Source organism: Corythoichthys intestinalis, chromosome 9, assembly GCF_030265065.1.
Source record: "Corythoichthys intestinalis isolate RoL2023-P3 chromosome 9, ASM3026506v1, whole genome shotgun sequence".
In the NCBI taxonomy this organism is placed as follows: Eukaryota; Metazoa; Chordata; class Actinopteri; order Syngnathiformes; family Syngnathidae; genus Corythoichthys; species Corythoichthys intestinalis.
The window spans coordinates 51640288-51663740 of NC_080403.1; the positions used below are offsets into that span (position 1 = coordinate 51640288).

The 23453-nt window shown below is 42.3% G+C and overlaps 1 protein-coding gene across 3 annotated transcripts in view; it reads left to right on the forward strand.

Moving 5' to 3' along the window:
- arhgef10la (Rho guanine nucleotide exchange factor (GEF) 10-like a) overlaps positions 1 to 23453 on the forward strand; it is a 389757-nt gene that overhangs the window by 348167 nt on the left and 18137 nt on the right. For all 3 annotated transcript variants that reach the window (XM_057845783.1, XM_057845784.1, XM_057845786.1), the window contains one exon: positions 20739 to 20910. In XM_057845783.1, the coding sequence (XP_057701766.1) occupies positions 20739 to 20910 (172 nt within the window). The remainder of the gene's footprint in view (positions 1 to 20738; positions 20911 to 23453) is intronic.

Sequence of the window (23453 nt, forward strand, 5' to 3'; positions counted from 1 at the left end):
CGCCTGGCCCAGGGGACACAGTGGCGCAACTGGCAATTGCTAAGGTGAAAGAGTATGGAATAAACATGGAACCACTGGACATCCGTCGCTGCCTTCTGCTCCCATCTGGGGGGAAAGGACCAGCGACGGTGCTCATGAAGCTGGCAGACCACAAGACCAAGACTGCCCTGCTTAACCAGCGCCGCCACCTGAAAGGGTCGAAGATTTTTTTTGCATGACAACTTGACTCGCCGAACTGCCACAGCAAACAGATCCAAAAATGTCAGGGACACGACAAAGTCATAACCTTGTACGCCCTGAAATTAATCGAGATGCTTGACTGGACGCTGAGTTACTAAACCCAGATTGTTGACTGTGTTATTTTACAGTTTTGATGTATGTTCCATGCCTGAATGTGCGTCTTTAGTTGTATGGGGGACGGGAAACTGATAAGCATATGCTTCATCCCGTCCGCCTTTGTCTTCTTCTTCGGTTCCTTCGGGCAAATCATATCACATTTTGTAATTGTCAATGATACCGATGATGATGATAATAAAATTCCATTCATTCATTCAAAAAAGCCTTTTTGAGCTTAACAACAAATTTATTCCTGTTAATATGTAATGTCATCAGCCAAGAATTGGTCTAAGTGCTCATACAGCTATTCAGGTTTCAAGTGTTTCGGCAGCCTGATTATTCATGTTCTTTGAAAACATTTTTCTTTAGATATGTAAAGAATTAAAAAACTAACTAACTACTTTCCAGTGCGTAGTATACAAGATAAAACGATGAGGCATAAAATATCACCAAACATTTTCTATCAAATAGTGAAATGTAAACACTGATAATAAAACTGCAAGAAAATAGCAATCAAAGTGCAACACTTCAACATTTAAGTTTTTTAACAATCCGTACCAATTGTTGTGACTTTTCGTTCAATCTCCCAGGACTCAGCTACCGAAAAAATCTGGTCTGCACAGTTTACTGCATAGTGTCTGTCGTTGGCTTTTTGCACAGTCAGGAATTACTCAAGGAAGTCCAGTGGTCCCGTGTCAAAGCAACATACTCGACAGACTTCAATAGGTCTTCTTTGGTCTGCTTTTTGTCATCGTATAGCAGCTTGCACAGGTTGCTAGCTTAAATGTTATATAATGCTAATATTTACAGCAATTGGCTAACTTGCATTTCAAAGGTCCGCTAGCTTAAATGATATGTAATGCTAATGTTTACAAGAATTGCTTGACTTGCATAGCAAAGGTCCGCTAGCTTAAATGCTATATACTGCTGTGGTCACCCTTTGTTGGACATAATTCACCCACCCTACTTGTCTGTTTGGCCGAGCGCGTTACCGGCTGCGTCACAGTCACGTGACGGACCTTATAAAGAGCCGCGCGCGTTCCGGCTCATTAGAGAGAGAGTGCACGAGAGTTGGACACAGCAATTTGAGCAATAAAGACTCTTAGCAAAGCATCCCGCTTCACTGGTGACCCCGACTGCCTCGCTGAAGTCTCAGAGGCAGTTTGAACACTTTCGGCAATGGCGGCTATTAGCTTTTTCGAGCTTCCGACGTTTTCCGAGTCTTCTGCGGCCGCGTGGTTCGCTAACGCGGAGGAGCAGTTCGTCCTCCGTGGTGTTTCCGACGACACCATGCGCTTCTACCACGTGGTGGCCGCGCTCGGGTACTCTACGGCGGTTAGAGCACAGCGCTTCGTGGTCTATCCGCCGAAGGTGGGCAAGTACACGGGGCTCAAGGCGCACCTCCTCAGACTTTATGAACCGTCGTACAAATCGACTTCAGAGGCGCCCAAGGTGCCCGCCTCGCGAACCTTGCTGCCCGTGGTACCCGCCATAGATGGCGGCACTTCCGCCCCGGTTCCTCGCAGCCGTACTGCTGTCCCGGTACCCGCGCCACCGCCGCGCGCTTCTGCTCTGGCTCTTCCCGACGCCGAAGTTGCTGTCTCGCCTCCGGCCCCGCTCTCGCTCGCCTCGGCTCCGTCGCCGCTCTCCGTCGACGCCGCTGCGCCCGTCCCTGGCTTTCCCGGCTACGGCGCCGTTGCGCCCGCCTGCGGCCTACTCGACGACGGTGCGCCCGCCTGCGGCCTACTCGATGACGGTGCGCCCGTCCCTGGCTTTCCCGGCTGCGCCGCCCTTGCGCCGGCCTGCGGCCTACTCGACGACGCCCCGTCCGCCTGCGGCCTACTCGACGACGCCCCGTCCGCCTGCGGCCTACTCGACGACGGCCCGTCCGCCTGCGGCCTTCTCGACGACGCCCCGTCCGCCTGCGGCCTTCTCGACGGCGTCCCGTCCGGCCCTGGTCCCCTCGACGGCGTCCCGTCCGGCCCTGGTTTTCTCGGCGACACTTCGCCTCACGACGTCATTGCTGCGCCTGCTTCTGGCCTTCCTAACGACGCCGCTCCAGCACCTGCGCCTCTGGAAGTCTCCGAGGTCGCCCCTCTACTGGCGCCACTGGACGCCGCCGCCTCTGACCTCACTCCAACGCCTCCGGGAGTCTTCGAGGTCAGTCATCAGCCTACGCCGCTGGCCATCGCCGCTAGCCTTGCTGCTGTGCCGGCGCCTCCGGTAGTCTCCGAGGTTGCATGTCGGCCAGCGCCAGCGAACGCCGCCCCCGACGTCTCTCCTCGTCCTCCGCCTTTGGACAACGATGACGTCGCTCCGGTTTCGGCGTTTCCCCCGCTCCTGCTACGACCGGTCGGCCTGGTTCGTCTCGCCTGTCGCCCTTGTCCACGACCGGGCGACTCCGACCGCCGCACCGGTCGCCGTCGTCTCCGGCCTCGACCGGCCGATTCCGACCGCCGCGCCCGTCGCCCTCGTCTGCAGCCTCGACTGGGTGGTGCTGCTCGTCGCAAGTCTCGACCGCTGCTCAGCGACGCGTGCCGCCTCTCTCGGCGTCCGCTTCTCCGGCCTCGCCTGCGCGGTGCTGCACGGCGCGCCCCTCGTCATGGGCGTCCTCCAGACCGTTCTGCTCGGACGTCCCGCATCTGGCGTTCTGGACGGCCGCCTGATCGTCGCGTTCCGTCGCCCGCCGCCTGGCATCCTGGGCGTCCTCCAGACTGTTCTGCTTGGGCGTCCCGAGTCTGGCATCCTGGTCGGCCGCCTGACTGTCCGTTCGGTCGTCTTCCACTGACGTCCCAGCCGCGCAACCCTTCCGTTCCGTACTGTTGATTCGGGTTGCGCCTGGCGTCCTGTGTGGGTGAATTCTGGGGGGACCTGTGTGGTGACCCTTTGTTGGACATAATTCACCCACCCTACTTGTCTGTTTGGCCGAGCGCGTTACCGGCTGCGTCACAGTCACGTGACGGACCTTATAAAGAGCCGCGCGCGTTCCGGCTCATTAGAGAGAGAGTGCACGAGAGTTGGACACAGCAATTTGAGCAATAAAGACTCTTAGCAAAGCATCCCGCTTCACTGCTAATGTTTACAACAGTTGGCTAACTTGCATTGCAAAAGTCCGCTAGCTTAAATGATATATAATGCTAATGTTTACAACAGTTGGCTAACTTGCATTGCAAAAGTCCGCTAGCTTAAATGATATATAATGCTAATGTTTACAACAATTGGCTACCTTGCATCGCAAAAGTCTGTTAACTTAAATGCTATATAATACTAATGAGTACAACAATTGGCTGACTTGCATAGCAAACGTCCGCTAGCTTAAATGCTATATAATGCTAATGTTTACCAGATAGTTTCTGGTGCGCACTAGAAACAATCTGGTACGCACGAGAAACCATCTGGTGCGCACCAGACTGCTTAAAATTATTTTATTTCTGTTGATATCCCTTTAGGGGCTCAATAATTAATCATGTTTATTTCATTTCCATTTTAATTAATGACACAATTAAGTATTTATTTAAAGATGTGTTTATATTTTTCATTCTGTCCCATTTGGTCCTCCATAACCGACGATTTACAAGGAAAATGCAAAAAATCATAACTTATACATTTCTTGCCTTCAGACTACACAAACACAAATAGTCGTTTTTGGGTCTTAGTTGTAAAAATATCCCTAAAAAAGCAGAACGTCCGCAGATGCTTCTACTCTGATCAATAGCGAACATCAATCAGTGTTCCTTCCTCCTCCCATTACTCGACTCAAACACGAGCAGAGGACACCTTGTCACCCAGCGTGACCGAAGACTAATGAGCTGTTCAGATCCTTCGTAGCGTCCCCGATTGCGGTGTTTAGTGGAGCTGTTGTTGACATCGGGGGTGTGACACATCGCTACCGTCAACCTTGACTGACCACCTCATCGTTGCGGGTGTATTACTTGGTATTTGATGTGTTCTACTGTCTAATGTGTTCTATTTCATTCATACCCGTCTCACTGGTCGTGACATTTTCGCGGAGGCAAGCAGTTGTCACTCACGGACTAATGCAATGGTGAACGTTCATTCGCCCCTCCCGGTCAAAATGAATTGGACGCCACTTTCTTCACATTTTGGGTCACTTGCGGTCCATTTTGGGGCCATTCAAGGAAGTTTTGTGTTGTTGTCAAAAATAATAACCACAAATGGAGAAACACTGAAATAGTTTGTGGAAATACAGTATAACTCAATTTAAGTCAGAGGTTGCGCTAGACTTTTTTGTTGTCTGTCATTTTGACTGACAGGGTCATAAAAATCCGGTCATAATCTATTTTTACCCGTCACTTAAATTTTTAAAATGATAATAATGACATTTTCAATAGTATTTAGTTTTCATTCATTTTTAATTAATATTCTGTCCGAACAAGCTTAACAGAGAATCCACACCGTGCCATCACACATCAAGCAGATGAATATGTAACTTTTTCTCCGCAGTGACAAAAACGGCTGACTGTGGCCCCAGTAGGTAGGCTACATATGGAACAATGAAATTAACAGTTCACCTGCTGTGTTCTGATTGCAGTCTCACACCTTCCTCCTGGTGCGCATGGACTTGAATTGCGTGCCCGCTTGTGCAGTCCCTCTTTTTTCACCTCTTTTATCAACACCATCGTCGTTTTGGGGCTTTTTGAAGAAACTTCGGACACTCCTTGACACGCCTTGACATTTTTCCGAGTAAGGCCAATGACGTCATGCATCAAGAGAAAATAGCTAATTAATATGCTTATTCGCCACCCTGTGGTCTGGGGTGTGAATTGCAACCTGTCAAAATGACAGATGGATTTCAGTTTTTTCCGTCACCGTTTTAAAAAACCGGTCAGAGACGGAAAATATTCGGTTAACGCGACCCCTGATATAAGTATTTTTATTAATGTCATATCAAAAATATTTCAAAAAAACCCATTTTTTTAGTATTGATAAAGTTGAAAATTTTAGTATCGTGACACCAGTACAGCTAGTCCTCGGGTTACGAAGTATTCGATTTCAACTTCACGAGACCGGAGTCTCGTCCACTATTTTGTCCCCAGACGTGGTCTGTCCTCACTAAACTTGAAGTTGTTGAGCTTTCCAGACAGCAAACAAGGCAATTGTCCTTTTGACTTCCTTCACTTTTGACAAGTTGTAAAGCTGCAACACACATATGAACACTTAAGTTCAAAACGACACGCATTTTAACAATAAAACACTTGGCACAAAACAATTTCTGTTCAAACATCCATCTAGTCTGATGAATATGTAAATATAGTACTGTTCCCTGACAAGTCTTGTTGCTTATCCATTTTGTCGAAACAATTGCTAATAACATGACTTATGAATTATTCAGTTGGTTTCAGAAATGGCTTATATTAAAGCTCAGACCCTCCCAAATGATGTTGAATGTGCAAAAATATATTTGTTTTACTGAAAAAAGATGGAGACATAAAGGTCAGATTTTGGCAAGACAAAAGTTTTGTTGCCTACAGAAAGTAGTGTGAAAATTGAACAAAAAATGTACTTCAAAGACAGAAATATGTTACATAACATAAACGAATTAAGTAGTGGTGCTGTGAGATCCAAATTTAATATTTTGTATGACTTCCGTGGGCTTGAAGGACTGCATCCATGCAATTCGGCAAGGTTCCATACAATTTATTGATGAAGTCATCAGGAACATCAAAGAAAGCAGTCTTGCATGCCTCCCAGAGTTCATCAACATTCTTGGGTTTCGTCTTCCATGCTTCCTCTTTCATCCTACCCCAGACATGCTCAATGATGTTCATGTCTGGTGACTGGGCTGGCCAGTCCTGGAGGATCTTGATCTTCTTTGCCGTGAGGAACTTTGAGGTAGAGATTGAAGTATGCGATGGAGCACCATCCTGCTGCAGAATTTGTCCCTTTTTATGGTTAGGAATGTAAGAGGCAGCTAAGATTTGTTGATATTTCAGACTATTTATGTTGCCTTACACCCTGCAGATCTCTTGCACACTCCCATACTGGATGTAACCCCAGACCATTATTTTGCCACCAAACTTCACTGTTTTCTGAGTGAATCTCGGATCCATGCGGGCTCCAGTAGGTCTCCAGCAATATTTGTGGTGACTGTGGTGTAATTCAATGGAAGATTCATCTGAAAAAATCCACCTTTTGCCACTTTTCCAGCTTCCATCCTTTTAACAGGTTGTGGGCCTTGGCAAATATTACACGTTTTTTTATTTGTCTGCACCCTGAGAGATAAATAGTCTGTAATATCAACAAATCTTAGCTGCCTCTTACATTCCTAACCATAAAAAGGGACACATTCTGCAGCAGTATGGTGTTCCATCGCATACTTCAATCTCTACCTCAAAGTTCCTCTAAGCAAAGAAGATCAAGATCCTCCAGGACTGGCCAGCCCAGTCACCAGACATGAACAGGATGAAAAAGAAAGCATGGAAGACGAAACCCAAGAATGTTGATGAACTCTGGGAGGCATGCAAGACTGCTTTCTTTGATGTTCCTGATGACTTCATCAGTAAATTGTAGGAATCCTTGTCGAACCGCATGGATGCAGTCCATCAAGCCCACGGACGTCATACAAAATATTAAATTTGGATCTCACAGCACCACTACTTTATTCGCTTATGTAACATATTTTTGTATTTGAATTACATCTTTTGTTCAATTTTTACACTACTTTCTGTAGGCGACAAAACTTTTGTCTTGCCAAAATTTGACCTTTATGTCTTCATCTTTTTTCAGTGAAACAAATACATTTTTGCACATTCAACATCATTTGGGAGGGTCTTACCTTTCATATGAGCCATTTCTGAAATTAATTGAATAATTAAAAGTCAGGTTATTAGCAAATTGTTTCGACAAAATGGATGAGCGACAAGATTTGTGTCCAGGACTGTAGATTAAACTAGCCAAATTTGCCTATCTGATATCTTAAATGCTACGAATGCTAACGTATTTAAAATTCTAATAGCAAATCGCTCACACTTTTTTTCCAATAATGATTGTTTTGTTGATACAGTGATTCCATTTGTATTGTGAAGCTTCTTTGTCTGGCTTGAAAAGCGCTCTAGAAATAAAATGTATTCTTACCGATCGATCGGGTCCGATCACGTCATTTTCAAAGTATCGGAATCGGCAAAAAAATATCGGACATGGCTTTTTTAATTTTTTTATTTATTTTTATTTTTTTTTAAATCGTTTTCTAATTGTATTTAACGTTACAGACATAATATGTTGCACTTATCCAGAGTCTTTAGTTTAGGCTTAAGGTAGGGTTATCAAATTTATCCCGATAACGGCGGTAATTAATTAAGAATTAATTTTTTAAAAGAATGTATCACGTTAAAATATTTAGCGCAATTAATGAATGCGCTGCACGACCCACTCACGCATTGTCGCGCTCAATCTGTAATGGCGCCGTTTTACCTATATAGAGAGCTAAAAGGCAGTGTAAAATGAGTAGAGTGAATTTTGCCAGCTTTTCGAGCCTTGTCTTAAATGGCTAAAGCCTTACAATCCCTCCCCCTACGATTAGAAATATCGTGGGAAGCAATGTGGGGAAGCAAGGTAGTAATTGATCTTTTTCTTATCACCCTATTTTATTTCACAACGCAGAGAAGACATATCAATTGGTAGCACTAAGCACAGTCATGGTTGCACTTCCCATCATGCATTTGGGCATGGCTACAGTATCGTTTACTGAAAGCTCAACAAATACACTAGATGGCAATATTTAGTCACAATATACAAAGTCACATTTATCCTTTAAGAATTACAAGTCTTTCTATCCGTGGATCCCTCTCACAGACAGAATGTTAATCATGTAAATGCCATCTTGAGGATTTACTGTCATAATAAACAAATACAGTACTTTTATACTGTATGTTGAATGTATATATTCGTCCGAGTTGTATTCATTTTTTTTTTCTTAATGCGTTGCCAAAATGTATATGATCGGGAAAAATTATCGGGAATGATTGGAATTGAATCGGGAGCAAAAAAAAAGCAATCGGATCGGGAAATGTTGGGATCGGCAGATACTCAAACTAAAACGATCGGGATCGGGAGCAAAAAAACATGATCGGAACAACCCTACTTATTCTTCTTCTTATTATTATTATTATTTCACGTAACTTCATAAACTGTAGCTGTAAACTTAATTACAAATGCATACACAAACATATATTAGCTGAAACAACTTACAGCCTTATGTGGGCCAAACCAGAGCGCAGCTAACCTTTATCTATGTCAGACGTCTATCTCTGCTTCTCAGTCATACAAGGCGACAGCCCAGCCAGACCCAACGCTGCCACCAGAGGGTAGTGTATCCTCCATCATTAAACATTATACAGTGGTACCATGACATACGATCGTTTCGACACACAATCTTTTTTTTTATCCGACGTAAAATTTGACTCGCCATTTGTTTCTACATCAGACGACATGCTTGACATTTGACGATTTATGACAGCGCCTCAGTTTCTTTGTTTTGCCAGAAGACAGAGTCACGGCAGATTTTCTTGTTAGAGGAAACGCGGGTTCCAAGGTTAGTGCAGGTGGTTATCAAGGAAAAAGTTGACGTTTACCATTGAAATGAAGATGGAAATGATTGGAAAAATTCAGCATGGTGTGCCACATTAGAACCCGATTCGTTACATTATTACATGAATTATTATCATTATTGTAATTTTATTCTGATTTTATTAATAATCTATTTGTTTAGCTATGTGTAATTGCCATTTGTAACAGTACAAGAAGAGTATTTACTAAGCATTTAGTGTTGGTTTTTCAGACTGTGGAATGAATTAATGGAATTGTAATGTATTCTTATGGGAAAATCCTGCTGTATTTTTTTCTCTTAATCAGTGCACTTTTTGAGAAGTGACAATACTGTAATTTTCCAAACAAATGACATTTTTATGCAAAACAAAAACATTTCCAAAATAGGGTTTCATTTGCATTTTCATGTGCTTAATTCTAGCTGTTGTTCTCGCTTATTGTGTGCCTTCAAACAATCTGTCCATCATTTTAGTCTTTTATCATTTTCAGCACCTGAGTGTATCTTTGTATGCCCACCTAAAATCCACACCGCTTGGCGTGAATGCTCGGTTACCCTTTGTTGAGCTGTCTTAGAAGTGACAAGAATCTTGTTTGCAGCTTGATATGAAGATTTCGTTTCATTTAGTTGTGTGTGTGCCTTGATTGTTTGCCCTTGAAACTAAAATATAATACCAAAATATTTATGCTTCATCTCATCCTTCGCTTTTAAAGTGGAAATCTTGGTCTTCCTTTCTGTCATAAGTTCTTTTGTTGTGGGTCTAATCACCACAGACATGTCATTCCACTGCTGCCAACTCTCCCAGTCAAATGATTGGACTTCTATCACCATCAATGGCATGTATAGAATGCTTATCTCAACTATTTTTTTTGCTCCCGATCCGATCCCGATCGTTTTAGTTTGAGTATCTGCCGATCCCGATATTTCCCGATCCGATTGCTTTTTTTTGCTCCCGATTCAATTCCAATCATTCCCGATAATTTTTCCCGATCATATACATTTTGGCAATGCATTAAGAAAAAAATGAATAAAACTCGGACGAATATATACATTCAACATACAGTACATAAGTACTGTATTTGTTTATTATGACAATAAATCCTCAAGATGGCATTTACATTATTAACATTCTTTCTGTGAGAGGGATCCACGGATAGAAAGACTTGTGACTTTGTATATTGCGACCAAATATTGCCATCTAGTGTATTTGTTGAGCTTTCAGTAAATGATACTGCAGCCATGCCCAAATGCATGATGGTGCAACCATGACTGTGCGTAGTGCTACCAATTGATATATCTTCTCTGCGTTGGGAAATAACATAAGCTGTTAAAAAAAAGATCAATTGCTACCTTGCTTCCCCACATTGCTCTCCATATATTCCTAATCGTAGGGAGAGGAATTGTAAGGCTTTAACCAATTAAAAACGGCTTCAAAGGCTGCCAAAATTCACTCTATTCATTTTACGCTGCCTTTTATCTCTCTATATAGGTAAAACGGCACCATTACAATTTGAGCGCGACAATGCATGAGTGGGTCGTGCAGCGCATGCATTAATTGCATTAAATATTTTAACATGATACATTTTTTAAAAAATTAATTATCGCCGTTATTGGGATAAATTTGATAACCCTACCTTAAGCCTAAACTAAAAGACTCTGGATGAGTGTAACATTATGTTTGTAACATTAAATACAATTAGAAAACGATTTGATTAAAAAATATATACAGTGATACCTCAGCTCACGAACTTTTCGCCTCAAGAACATTAAATTCGCGAGCATATAGTCTCTGCTGACGAACTAGTTTTCGGCGGACGAACCAAACCACGCGGTCGAACAGCGCCACGAGAAGCTGACGCACGCTCACGGCGTCCCAGTTCGTCCTCTCCCTTTCGTTGAGTGCGGACGTGGTTTGTGTTTGATAGACATTTTGGACCATATTGAGTGTACTTTTGCTATTATGGGACCGAAAAAGACCCCACCACAGGCTAGTGTTAAGCCTAAGAAGACATTAAAGAAAATAAGGTATATTTTTGTGTAGTTTTAAGGCTTATTTAGTAGAAAATTATGTTTTATGGGGACCTGGGAACGGATTATTTTCATTTTAATGGTTTCTTATGGGAAATAAATGTTCGGAAGACGAACTTTTCGCCTTACACACACTTTCTGGGAACCAATTATGATCGTGAGCTGAGGTATCACTGTATATTAAAAAAAGGCATGGCGGATATTTTTTTGCCGATTCCGATGCTTTGAAAATGACGTGATTGGGATCATCTCTAGTGTCTACGTTAGCTCACTGGATTGGACGTCTAGCGCCGTCAATGGCACAGAAACATGAGCATTCACAGTCAGTCTTTTGTGGCCATTTACAGGTCAGTTCTAGTTCCTTTTAGGCCATTAACAGGTTACCTCGCATCAAAGTTGTCCGACTTAGGTGCGCTATTTTTGGCTGAGGCTCGAACCTCCGGCTCATTTCACATGGCTGAATACAGGTGCTCCCTGTTAAGACCAACATAAGCTTCGTTTTTGTTTAAGCTAATATTAGTTTTTTTAATGCATTCATTATTTAATTTATAGGTATTTTTAGCCTATTTTTGTGGGAATATGTGTCTGAACCATTTCTTAAAGGGATCCTGTTTTTAAGACAAGTAATTCTTAAAAGATACATGTTAGTATGAATTATAATAATTTGATATTAAAACCCCCTCTTAAAGTTTTTGTTTTAATAAAGTTTGTAAAATTATTTTAAGTGATGGGTCGCCATTCTTGTTACGTCGCAGTGCGTGATGTCACTGGTCCCGTTGCGGAAATCCCAGCGCGTCACTCGTTAGCTTTCCCAACATATCGTCAGTTCTACCCTTCCTATTTGAACCAGATCTGAAAAGTGAAGAGCAGGACAGCACTGTCGGTCGTTCGCAAGACGAGCTTCAGGGAAAAATGCGTGCAGCAAATTGTCACACTTGGCAAAATGGAGCGGACTCAAGTGCAGAAGTCAGTCTTTTAATGAACACAAATAATCAGAAGCAGTAACAAACTGAGGGCGCTCCAGAAGGAGGAAATAACAAGCTATGAAATAAAATGGGACAAACGGGAAACAGGAGAGCCAGGCAAAAACGCACTGGAGTAGAATACTATAACAAAGGACTTTGCAACAAGCATAAAAAACAAACTGTAGAATACTATGAATAAACTCACAACGTAGAATATCATGGACGATGAACATGGGCTATAGTGAAGACGAAAGACGAAGACACTTTGGCACGAGACTAGGGAGTGACAAACAATTTAAGCACATGATGAATAGGACACAGGTGGGAACAATTGGTAATCATAATGAGACAGGTGAGACAGCAGGAAGGGTGAGTGGTGGAAACAGGAGGGTGAGGCTTCAAAATAAAGCAGGAAGAGAATATACCAAGAATATACCCAGGCGTGACACAAATACCTGATAAGACAAAAGTTGGGAATGCGAGAGAGTCCTGTTGGGAAGTCCGGTTGGGAGCGAGAGTGTATGCTGTCCGGTTTTATTAGCAGATATTCAAGGTAAGCATATTGCGTTTTCAAACTTATACTAATATAATTATGTAGATTGTTAGCATCCAGTGCTGTCGTGTGCTTTACATACAGTACAGGCCAAAGAGCACAGCTTGTGTCATCCATGTCTTGTACATTGTAACGCGTGGTAGCTAGGATACGTGTATAAAAGTACCAAAAAGGGGAGAAGCTTTCACTTATGCACATTTATTCACAAAAAATAATATTTCCACCTTGGCCACTTTTCACTCGGGAGCTCAGCAGTACGCAAACACGCGTTCCCTGACGAACTCCCAATATTGTTGTAAGGTCCACGTCAGAGTCACTGTCGTCACTGTAGCGTGCCATAGTGCTTTAATTATTTAGTATGATTTTGGGAAAACTCCCATGAAGAATAGTCAACAAAAAAGATGGCAATAGTAATCCAAAACTGCGCTTTTTTTACTCACTCGAAGATCCAGGAATTAGACAGATACCATGGCAATGTCGCAGCCGCGATTAGGCCGTCGATTCCACAAAATAGACTGATCCGAAAAGCCGCTGTGGGACTGACAAATCAAAAAAATGGACAGATCCGAAGCCAATATTGCAGACGCGGTGGGACCGTCGGATCCAGAAAAAAGACGGATCCCTTACTTGACTGAGGATCCAGGAAAAATGTTCGGGCGCTAGTTGTAACGCGTGGTGGGTAGGATGCGTGCATACAGGGACCAAAAAGGGGAAGAAGCTTCCACCTGTGCACATTTATTAAGTAAAAATAATAATTCCACCTTGACCACTCACTTCACTCCCCTTGTTTCCATTTGACTGGAAATTGCTTCCAAAAGCAGCACATCGTGGCATTTTACTTCGCGAGTTTAGGCAGCAATAAGCAATTGTTGAACACGCAAGATACCAATGACGTCATCACTGCGAGCCCGCAAACCATGGCGCCAACTAACGGTCAAAATATGGACTAAATATTATTAAATATTGCCATTGATTTAACATTTTATGTGTTTCTAGCAACATATTTTAGTACAAGAGAACAATTGTGGTTTATTAGAGCCTACATCAGGGGTGTCCAAACTTTTTGCAAAGGGGGCCGGATTTGGTGTGGTAAAAATGTGGAGGGCCGACCATGGCTGACGTCCTTTACGTAGAACAATACTGGACTGTCTCAGGAAATTAGAATACACAATATTCTAATTTTTTGAGACAGTCCTGTGTATATATACAGGACTGTCTCAGGAAATTAGAATACACAATATTCTAATCTCAAAAAATTAGAATATTGTGTATTCTAATTTCCTGAGACAGTCAGGAAATTAGAATATTGTGTATTCTAATTTCCTGAGACAGTCCTGTATATATACACAGGACTGTCTCAAAAAATTAGAATATTGTGTATTCTAATTTTCTGAGACAGTCCAGTATATTTCAGCAAATTAGCAGGCCATTCTGTGTGTCACATTTGCTTTTTTTTTTTTTTTTTAAATTAATTCAGTGCTGTCAAAATTACTGCGTTAACGGCGGTAATTTTTAAAATTAATCACGTTAAAATATTTGACGCAATTAACGCACATGCCCTGCTCAAACAGATTAAAATGACAGCACAGTTTCATGTCCACTTGTTACTTGTGTTTTTTGGTGTTTTGTCGCCCTCTTCTGGCGCTTGGGTGCGACTGAGTTTTTGGGTTTCAGCACCATGAGCATTGTGTAATTATTGACATCAACAATGGCTACTAGTTTATTTTTGGATTGAAAATTTTACAAATTTTATTAAAACGAAAACATTAAGAGGGGTTTTAACATAAAATTTCTATAACCAAAACATTTATCTTTTAAGAACTACAAGTCTTTCTATCCATGGATCGCTTTAACAATGTTAATGCCATCTTGTTGATTTATTGTTATAATAAACAAATACAGTACTTATGTACAGTATGTTGAATGTATATATCCATCTTGTGTCTTATCTTTCCATTCCAACAATAATTTACACAAAAATATGGCATATGTTATAAATGGTTTGAATTGCAATTAATTACGATTAATTAATTTTAAAGCTGTGATTAACTCGATTACAAATTTTAATCATTTGACAGCCCTAAATTAATTATTTCAACAATCTCGCAACTATCCATTTTGGCGTTCTCTGTCGACTCTCGGGCTCTTGCGAAATACTGCTAAAAATTAAAATGTAAAATTAAACTAGCTTCAAGTTGCTTTAATTTCTCGCTACGTACAGTATCTTCCCTGTAATCTTATCGTACATGTCAGCGTGTCTTGTTTGGTAATATCGCCTCAATTGAACTCTTTAAAAACAGCGACTGTCTCTTTGCAAATGATGCAGACACAGCTGTTGCGTATTTTAGAGAAGAAATAGTCAAATTTCCACCTATCATTGAAGCGTTGGCCGTCACAGTCAACTTTTTTTGTTGTTGTTGATTGTCGCCATTTTAGAAATGGGGAATAAAGGGTAACACAGGGTAATGTTGCTTAGAGTGCTGCTGCCTTTTAGTGGGTAAATGAGGAGCAGCATTTAGTGTGTAAGCTACTTCATATGCTGGTAGCAGTACTGCTGACCAATTTATTAAGTCTGTGTGCCGGCCAGACGTTATTGTTTTTATGACAGAGGCTGGGGGCCAGATAAAATTTGACCACGGGCCGCATTTGGCCCCCGGGCCGGACTTTGGACATGTCTGGCCTACATGTATTTAACTTAGAGGATCACTTTAAGAGCATTGTAAAAAAGTTAGTATGTTATAGCATTTAAACTAGGGACTTTTGCTATGTAAGTTAGCCAATTGTTCTTTTGTTGTACATAGATCCTCATTTATTTTTTATACCGTTTGAGGCTCAGCTCAGGTAATTTAATTTTTCTTGTTCTTTATCTGATTATTCGAACTAATGGTTCATCGATTAATCGACTACTAAAATAATCGATAGCTGCGGCCCTACTAGCACCCTGAATCGTATCGATCAAATCGTGGGGTGCCATAGATGGCACACCCCTAGTTACTACCCACCTGAGGTCACTTCCTATTTTTTTGGGGACATTTTTGAGTCACTTCTTTTTTAATAAACCAACATCAACAGGAAGTGACCCGCGAGTGTCCCAAAATCAACAAAAAGTGACCCGTGACTGCCCCAAAAGGAAAAAGAAGTGACTGAAAATCAATAGAAAATGATGTGAAATGCCCCAAAATTAACTCATTGCCTTGCGTTGTCTACCACTGACGGCCATAGATGTCCAATCGGTTTGAAGTGGGAGGGATGGCAGCGAATGAACGAATGTTCATTCGCTGCCACCCCTCCCAGTGGGCATCTACTAGTCATAAACTCATTTTTACTTATTTTTCTGTTTATTAGTCATTATGTAGGATATCCAAGAATGATTTCCTGACTCCTGTATCGATAATTGTTGTATCGTCTTATCGTGAGCCTTGTGGCGAAAATCGTATCACCCCCCCCTTTCCCGATTTCAGTCACCATCAGACTTCGCTTCATCTGCAAGACTCGTTCAGCGCTCCTCTCCATGGTGAACATCCACGTTTTTTTAACGCTCGCTCTCGATCCGCCCGCGCGTTGGCAGCCCGAGCCGCCGCCCACAGCCGAGGAGCCAATTAGAAGAGAAAACACATCAAAGCAGGCGTTTCAAACAAAGAAGCGCCCGCCGGCAAGGGCGCCCAAACAGGTGCTAATCCCAGTCGGCCTCGACGTTCTCATCTTCGCTCGCTTCCTTTCACCCCCTTAATTGCGCGGCCTCCGTGCTGACAGCGATACCGGCGCTGAGATGACGGCCCTCGGCGAGCCTTGTCATGCCTCCGACCGCGAGGGCTGCTTGCTTTGCCGCGATAAGGCTAATTGCGTTTGTTTTTTGAGCTGCTCATTAAGCACCAGCGCTCCGAGACAATGCACCGGAGGAGACGGAAGACGGGGAAGTGACGTCAAAAGAAGTCACGAGTGCCTGGCGCATGCTAAATTTCGGTACCCTGCCATTAACTCATTCGCTCCCAGCCATTTTCACCGGTGCAACCCCCTTCGCTCCCGGCAGTTTTACTGGATTTTGACTGATTTTGCAAGGCCCACAAGTTAGTTAATATCTTTTTCCATTCTTTTGAAATCAGCATTAGAAAATAGCTTAGTTTGAGCAATTTCCCAATTTCTGATGAAAAAACAGAGAATTGAGCTTTTTGTAAACACATACAGTGAGACAAATAAGTATTTAGTCAACCACCAATTGTGCAAGTTCTCCTACTTGAAAAGATTAGAGAGGCCTGTAATTGTCCACATGAGTAAACCTCAACCACGAGAGACAGAATGTGGGGGGAAAAAAAAAAAAACTGAAAATCATATTTTGTTATTTTTAAAGAATTTATTTCCAAATTAGAGTGGACAATAAGTATTTGGTCACCAGTGTTGGGCACGTTACTTTAAAAAAGTAATTAGTTACATTAATCACTACTTCTTCCAAAAAGTAACTGAGTTAGTAACTGAATTACTCTATAGTAAAAGTAACTAGTTACTAGGGAAAGTAACTATTTCCGTTACTTTAAAAAGAACTTGTTGTATGTCAAAGAATTTGAAATTTTCTGAGCAGTATTCGAGTCAGTGGAAGAGAGAAAAACAGACTGGTAGTTTTAAAGGGTACGACAACACCTGGGGAAAAGCTAATATTCCATCATTTATCCATCAACGCATGCCTTTTGAATTCATATCATGCCACTTCGTGTAATTACACACATCGCAACACCAAGAAAATGATAGAAATTAGGTCGATTGTCAAGCTAAAAGGACCTGCCCGCGAGATGCCGGAAATCTAGCATATTGTGTGCGTGAGGTCACAACAAGGAAACACCCGGCTCAGTGCTAAGTACTGAATGGCGGCGATGATGGCGGACAATTTTGTTTCTAGTTGCAGCGACGAATCCGACGTAACGAACGTTCTTCTAATGGTGACGAGGAGAGTTATGAACCTTTCTTTGGTGTTTTGGGTTATCAATTTGAGCCAAAAGCCAATGCAGCCTAATGAAAGGATCATTGAGGGGAGCAATCACACTGATGAAACACCGGCCGGCGGCAACAGAATCACCGAATGGTTTGTTTTGCATTTCTTTTTGTGAAGCTGATACACCGTGACCTCAAAATAAAGTAATGTATAGAATAATTATCATTTAATATGCTATCATCGGTTTCGCTCTGCCAACCGACGCAAATATGAATGAGATTAGAGCAGGGGTCCCCAACCTTTTTTGCACCACGGACCGGTGTGATTTGGGTCTTTTTTTCACGGACCGGTGTCCTGTCAAATTTTGCACCCTTATAAAATTTTGCTCCCAAAGCTTTTGTGGCGGTGAAAAAAGCCCTCTTTTATATTCAGTTGGACTCTCAATGTTATCCAATGGTGCTAAAAAACTATTTACATCACAAACATACATGTGCAACACGGAAATGGCGTAAATTAACGCTTAACGACACGGCGAAGTCGTTAAGTGAGAGGGCTACGTGCAGTTGTTGCGTGCGCCAAACATGGCAAACGTAAGTTAATATTCCTTTCTTTAAAGAAAGTTTGTAGTGTGTACTTAGGAATCGCTGCATTCGCGGTCCTTTTTAACGTTACGCGCATGCCAACTTTGTCAGAACACCAGCAATGTGCGGCAGAAAAATACAGCAAATATAAAATAGCATTTGTTCTTAGCCCCGTCGTGTTAAGTGCAGGGAAAAAAATACAACTCACCCGCTGAATCAGTGGGAGGGCTGAGTTTGTTTCGTTGAGACGAGACGGTCCCGAGATGGGAGAGTGAGAGAAGCTAGCATCACAAATACACGATGTTGGAAATTGTAGCACAGTTTTCAGCTCGCTCCAAGCGATGTCGGGATATTCCGAAATGACTTTAATCCAGAACTTCGGTAGAGTTCTCTACCAGGTTGGTTAGGTAGGTTGTAGGCACATCTTCTGGCTCGTCAGGTTCCCGTTTCCCTGTAAAATTGCAAAATTAGCCCTCTTAGCACTGACGAACTTTACTCATTGTCTGCGTAGTCCAGCTCTTTTTCTCGCGTTCGGGAACTCATGGGTACTACATTGCGACAAATGGCTATTTGTAAACCACATAGCATGACAGGTTTGAACCATTTTAGCAATTTTTTTGATAAAACACGAACGCAACTCTCTCGTCGATAAACAACAATGGCACCTGCCTCGACCTTTTGTTTCCTTGTTATGACGTCTCCGCCCCATTCGGCTGTTTCCGGAACACTTTCGGAAATGTTCGTCATTTTCGATCTATTTTCGATAATTGCTCATTAATGTGATTGATTTTTTTGTTAACTTTATCAATATTTGTTATCTTGGCACATAACGGTTCTATTGATGTCTCACACCCCCTTTGCGTTTTCATGCCCTTTAACTTGTTAGGTGCTTCAGCAGATTTGAATTGCTTACCACAGATGTCGACAAAAGCTTTGCCCCGGGACATAAATTACACATTACATGCAGGTTCTTTCCTTTAATTTCGACAAACTTGAAATAGTGTATATATCTCCACCTCTTAAAGGACAATTTTTCTTCTGAATGCTCTGCCATCCCGACCCTGTGCATCTGTTTTGCGTGTGTGTGTTTGCCGCACGCGCTGTTCCGGTTTGCTTGTGAAATCACTGGCTCTGATTGGCTTACTACGACACATGACTCTAACCATCAGCCAATCACAATCACTTCCATCGCATCTCTCGAGGGGCTGCATTTAGGTAGGCTCGTTTCCCGACAATTCACGTCACCTTCAAGGCGTCTGCCGTCCTCAAGATGGAAGCAGAATTATTGCTGGCTGACAGTGGGAGATGGGAACGAGGCTAGCATCAGGTGTAGCAAACAGAGAAACCTTACCAAACTTTGGAAAGCATTGTCTAATTGAATGAGCAGGGACAAACAGCTTGGAGTCAGAAGTACGTGTGCTATTCTCGAACCTGAACGCACCCCAAGTCTTGGATGACAAATCAACAGAGCAGAGAGTCAACTCGACACGGCTGGTAGTTTCTTCAATTTATTCAGAGTAAGTAACGCACCGCTTTTGACCGTCAGTAACGGTAACGGCGTTGTAACGGCGGAAAAAGTAATTAGTTAGATTACCCCGTTACTGAAAAAAATAACGCTGTTACGTAACGGCGTTATTTATAACGGCGTTACTCCCAACATTGTTGGTCACCTACAAACAAGCAAGATTTCTGGCTGTCAAAGAGGTTTAATTTCTTCTAACGAGGTCTAATGAGACTCAACTCGATACCTGTATTAATGGCACCTGTTTTAACTCATTATCAGTATAAAAGACACATGTCCACAACTTCAGTCAGTCACACTCCAGACTCCACTATGGCCAACACTAAAGAGCTGTCGAAGGACACCAGAGATAAAATTGTAGACCTGCACCAGGCTGGGAAGACTGAATCTGCAATAGGTAAAACGCTTGGTGTAAAGAAATCAACTGTGGGAGCAATTATTAGAAAATGGAAGACATACAAGACCACTGATAATCTCCCTCGATCTGGGGCTCAATGCAAGATCCCACCCCGTGGTGTTAAAACAAGAACAGTGAGCAAAAATCCCAGAACGACACGGGGCGACCTAGTGAATGACCTACAGAGAGCTGGAAGATGTGCGAGGGAATGTTGATCTGTGTGCGTCCATTAGTGAACGTGAGGATTTTTCCTTTATTCTGGAGGGTTCCAGCGCTAGGTTGGAGCCGCTACACGTGCGTCCGTTTCGTAGCTTCCTCGTCGAGACAGCTAGCATCATTTACATCATTTTCGTGTTGCACGTTCTTGCCGTGAGGTGAAGTGTTCGTTTAGCATCTTTGGGATGTGTTGGAAGTCCGATTGAGCATAAAGTGCGTAGTTGCTGCGACATTTTGTGGCCAAATTGACCGAGTGTGTGTACGGCGGTCAGCGTCACCATTGATATCGCGTCAATTCCTGTTGATTAGGAGGAATTTTACGGTTCCTTCCTGTTGATTTGACTGCATTTTGGGGTCACTCCCTGTTGATATTTCCCAAAAGATATGGTCTGTCATTGGTCTCATTTTGATCCCACCTTGTTATAATCTTGTTTTAGCCGCAATGGGGTCTTGGCTGAGTCTCGATTCCAAAAAGACAAGTCACATCTTGGATATTGTGGTCTTGACCCTTGAGCACAACACTAAACCAGCGTTTGGAGATTTTGTCATAAACCAGAGTGCTTCATAAAATAATGATGTAGCGGGATAAAGTACCTTTCAGTTTATCCGATCTTATGAGATATGCTTATGTTTGTCGTCCTCCAACATTGCAGAAAGTGGAGGTTCACCCTGACCCGACGGTGAGCGTGGCGCACGTAGCTCACGCCGGCGGCGGGGTGTGGATGGCGTTCTCGGAGGGTTCATCCATTCGTCTCTTTCACACCGAGACGCTGGAACTGCTGCAGGAGATAAACATCTCGACGCGCTCTACTCTGCTCAACACCGGTAAATATCTCAATATCTGTTTTTACTTATTTTACAACATGGGCGGCTACAGCTTTCCTAGGTAGCGAAATTCAGGACCGTGCCACAGGTAAGACACTGACGATACCTCGCATGATATTCTCATCTCGTTCAAATTGCCCCCGCTGCTCCAGCACGTGGGGGACCGATATGAATAAGTAAGCACCCGAGACACAGCGCAGCCACGGGGGTGAAAGCTGGGGGATTAATATGAATGAAAGAGTCTCCAGGAAGAAGGGCCTCCTCAGGGGGCTTCAGTGCAAACACCTGACGAACGTATCTACGCCTCCCGTACGCTCCTGCTTAGTTTCCCAAACACGCGCCCGCTTGGAGTTAATGCGATGCTCTGTGTTTGTCCTACTTTTTTCCCCTGCGCTCGCTCGTTTCTTCTCATCCGCTCGGCTGTAATTCCTCTCAGCGACCCGCTCGCACCCTTTCTTCAGCTGCGGTCGGTTTAAGATGCCACACGTCACCCGGCTCGCGCTTCCTTTCGTCCTCAGCCATGAAATATTGATGGTAAAGTTTCTCCAGTTGTTGTGGCAAGAGGTGTAGGGGAACTGTAAAGTTTTGGTTATCGGAATTTCTTGTGGGTCTAAGGGTGCATATTATAAAAGAGAAAAGGATATTTATTAAGGCTGCAACAACTAATCGATTAAAATTAGTTGCCAACTAATTTGATTAGAGCTGAAACAAATACTCGAGTAACTCGAATTTAAAAACTGATCCGAGTAATTTTATCCACCTCGAGCAATCCTTTAATTTTGACAGCTCTAAGCATCACGTTTTGCCCGGACTACTTTTAATGCGGGACAACGCGCTGATGTCACAAGCTTAGAGGAAGAAGCAATAAAAAAAAAAACCTTACTGCAGCCGACAGCCGCTATAAATGTTGCCGACGTTGCTAAAAACTAGCCCGCGTAATGCTACTGTGGTATCTGATGCGTCTCATAGAGATCACATGTATGTTGAACTAGATGAGAAATGACAGAGTCAGCGGCATTAGTAAACAGCCGCCATCTTAAAGCAGTAGACTTCTAAGCGCTAATAAATAAGTTTAACACTAGAAAACCCAGCAGAGGCCGACTTGGCCTTTCCCAAGACAAACACTCCTAATATTCCCTCGCAATGGCCGAATTGCCTTCTCCTCCATGACTCATGTGAAATGTCAAGCTACATTTATTTAATGACATTTATTTATGAAGTTTGACACTTTTTACACATTTTTTTACCGTTGTGTCATGTCTCTTCAATGCCAAGCTTGGCTGCACGTCGGCCGTGAATAAACACCTATGCTGTCACCCAGTTGTAATTTTCGAAGACGACAGGAGTAAATCCATCTAACTAACTAACGTCATGTTTTATTGAAGTTGCTAAGCCTGTCGCGATATGTAATGAGTCCATTTATCGCACGGCAAATAAAAATGAGGGCGGTAATTTTCACAGCTGCGTTTTATCGCTGCGCGAGTGCGTGCATACATTTGTGCGTGCGTGCGTGCGTGCTGATGGCATATGAGACTCCAGTTCCTTTCTCTTATCAACACGCTGTAGAATTAAAGTTCAGACATACAAAATAACAAAAACACATCTATAATAAACACTGTAACATTAGCATTGCTACACTGAGGTGAATGGGGGAAAAAGGCAACCTACTTTAGCCTGCTATAAAACATTGGCAGTCTTCTCATAAACGCAAACTTTGCTTTTAAAAAGTGACACTTCAAACATGAAAAATCGCTGGTTAACAGCATTTGCAAACGAATAAAATGAAGAAAAAAAAATCTTACTGACACCACATGCAATGACAAAAATTGCTTTTTTTGCAGAGTGTAAAGCTTAAGTTAGCTGTTTAGCGAACGTACTTCCGTTGAACATTTCAAAATAAAAGAATGTCATGTTCATCATATGAATAACGATTTCTGGAGTTAATCCCACATACTTCAGAATTCAGATTATACACTAAGAAAACCTTTAAAATGACACCCTTTATGAAAAATCAGATTGGCAATGAAAATTATAATAATTATTAAACTATTATAAACAGTACTATACTATAATATTAATGCTAGGTGTTTTTCAAAGAATTGTTTTGAATCATGTTGGAAAGGCGAAGTCAGTGTTCGGAATCTGTTTACATTCCATTCTTTTGCACTAGTTAATTCTGTCAGCATTTGAAGTCATTGTTTAGATGTGATTTATTATTGTTATTTATGTGTTTATTTGTACTTTAATAAAGAATTTAAGTGTTCCAAAATGTTTTTGTGAATTGATAAGCGTCAACAAAATTTTCATTGCTAAATTAGTAAAAAAAAAAAAAATTTTTTTTAATGAGTCGACTAATCGTAAAAATAGTTGGCTGACTAATCAGGAGAAAATAGTCGTTTGGGACAGCCCTATTATATATTATAAGTAGGAATGTCAAACGATTAAAATTTTCAATCGAGTTAATTACTGCTTAAAAATAATCGTAATTAATCGCAATTCAAACCATCTATAAAATATGCCATATTTTTCTGTAAATTATTGTT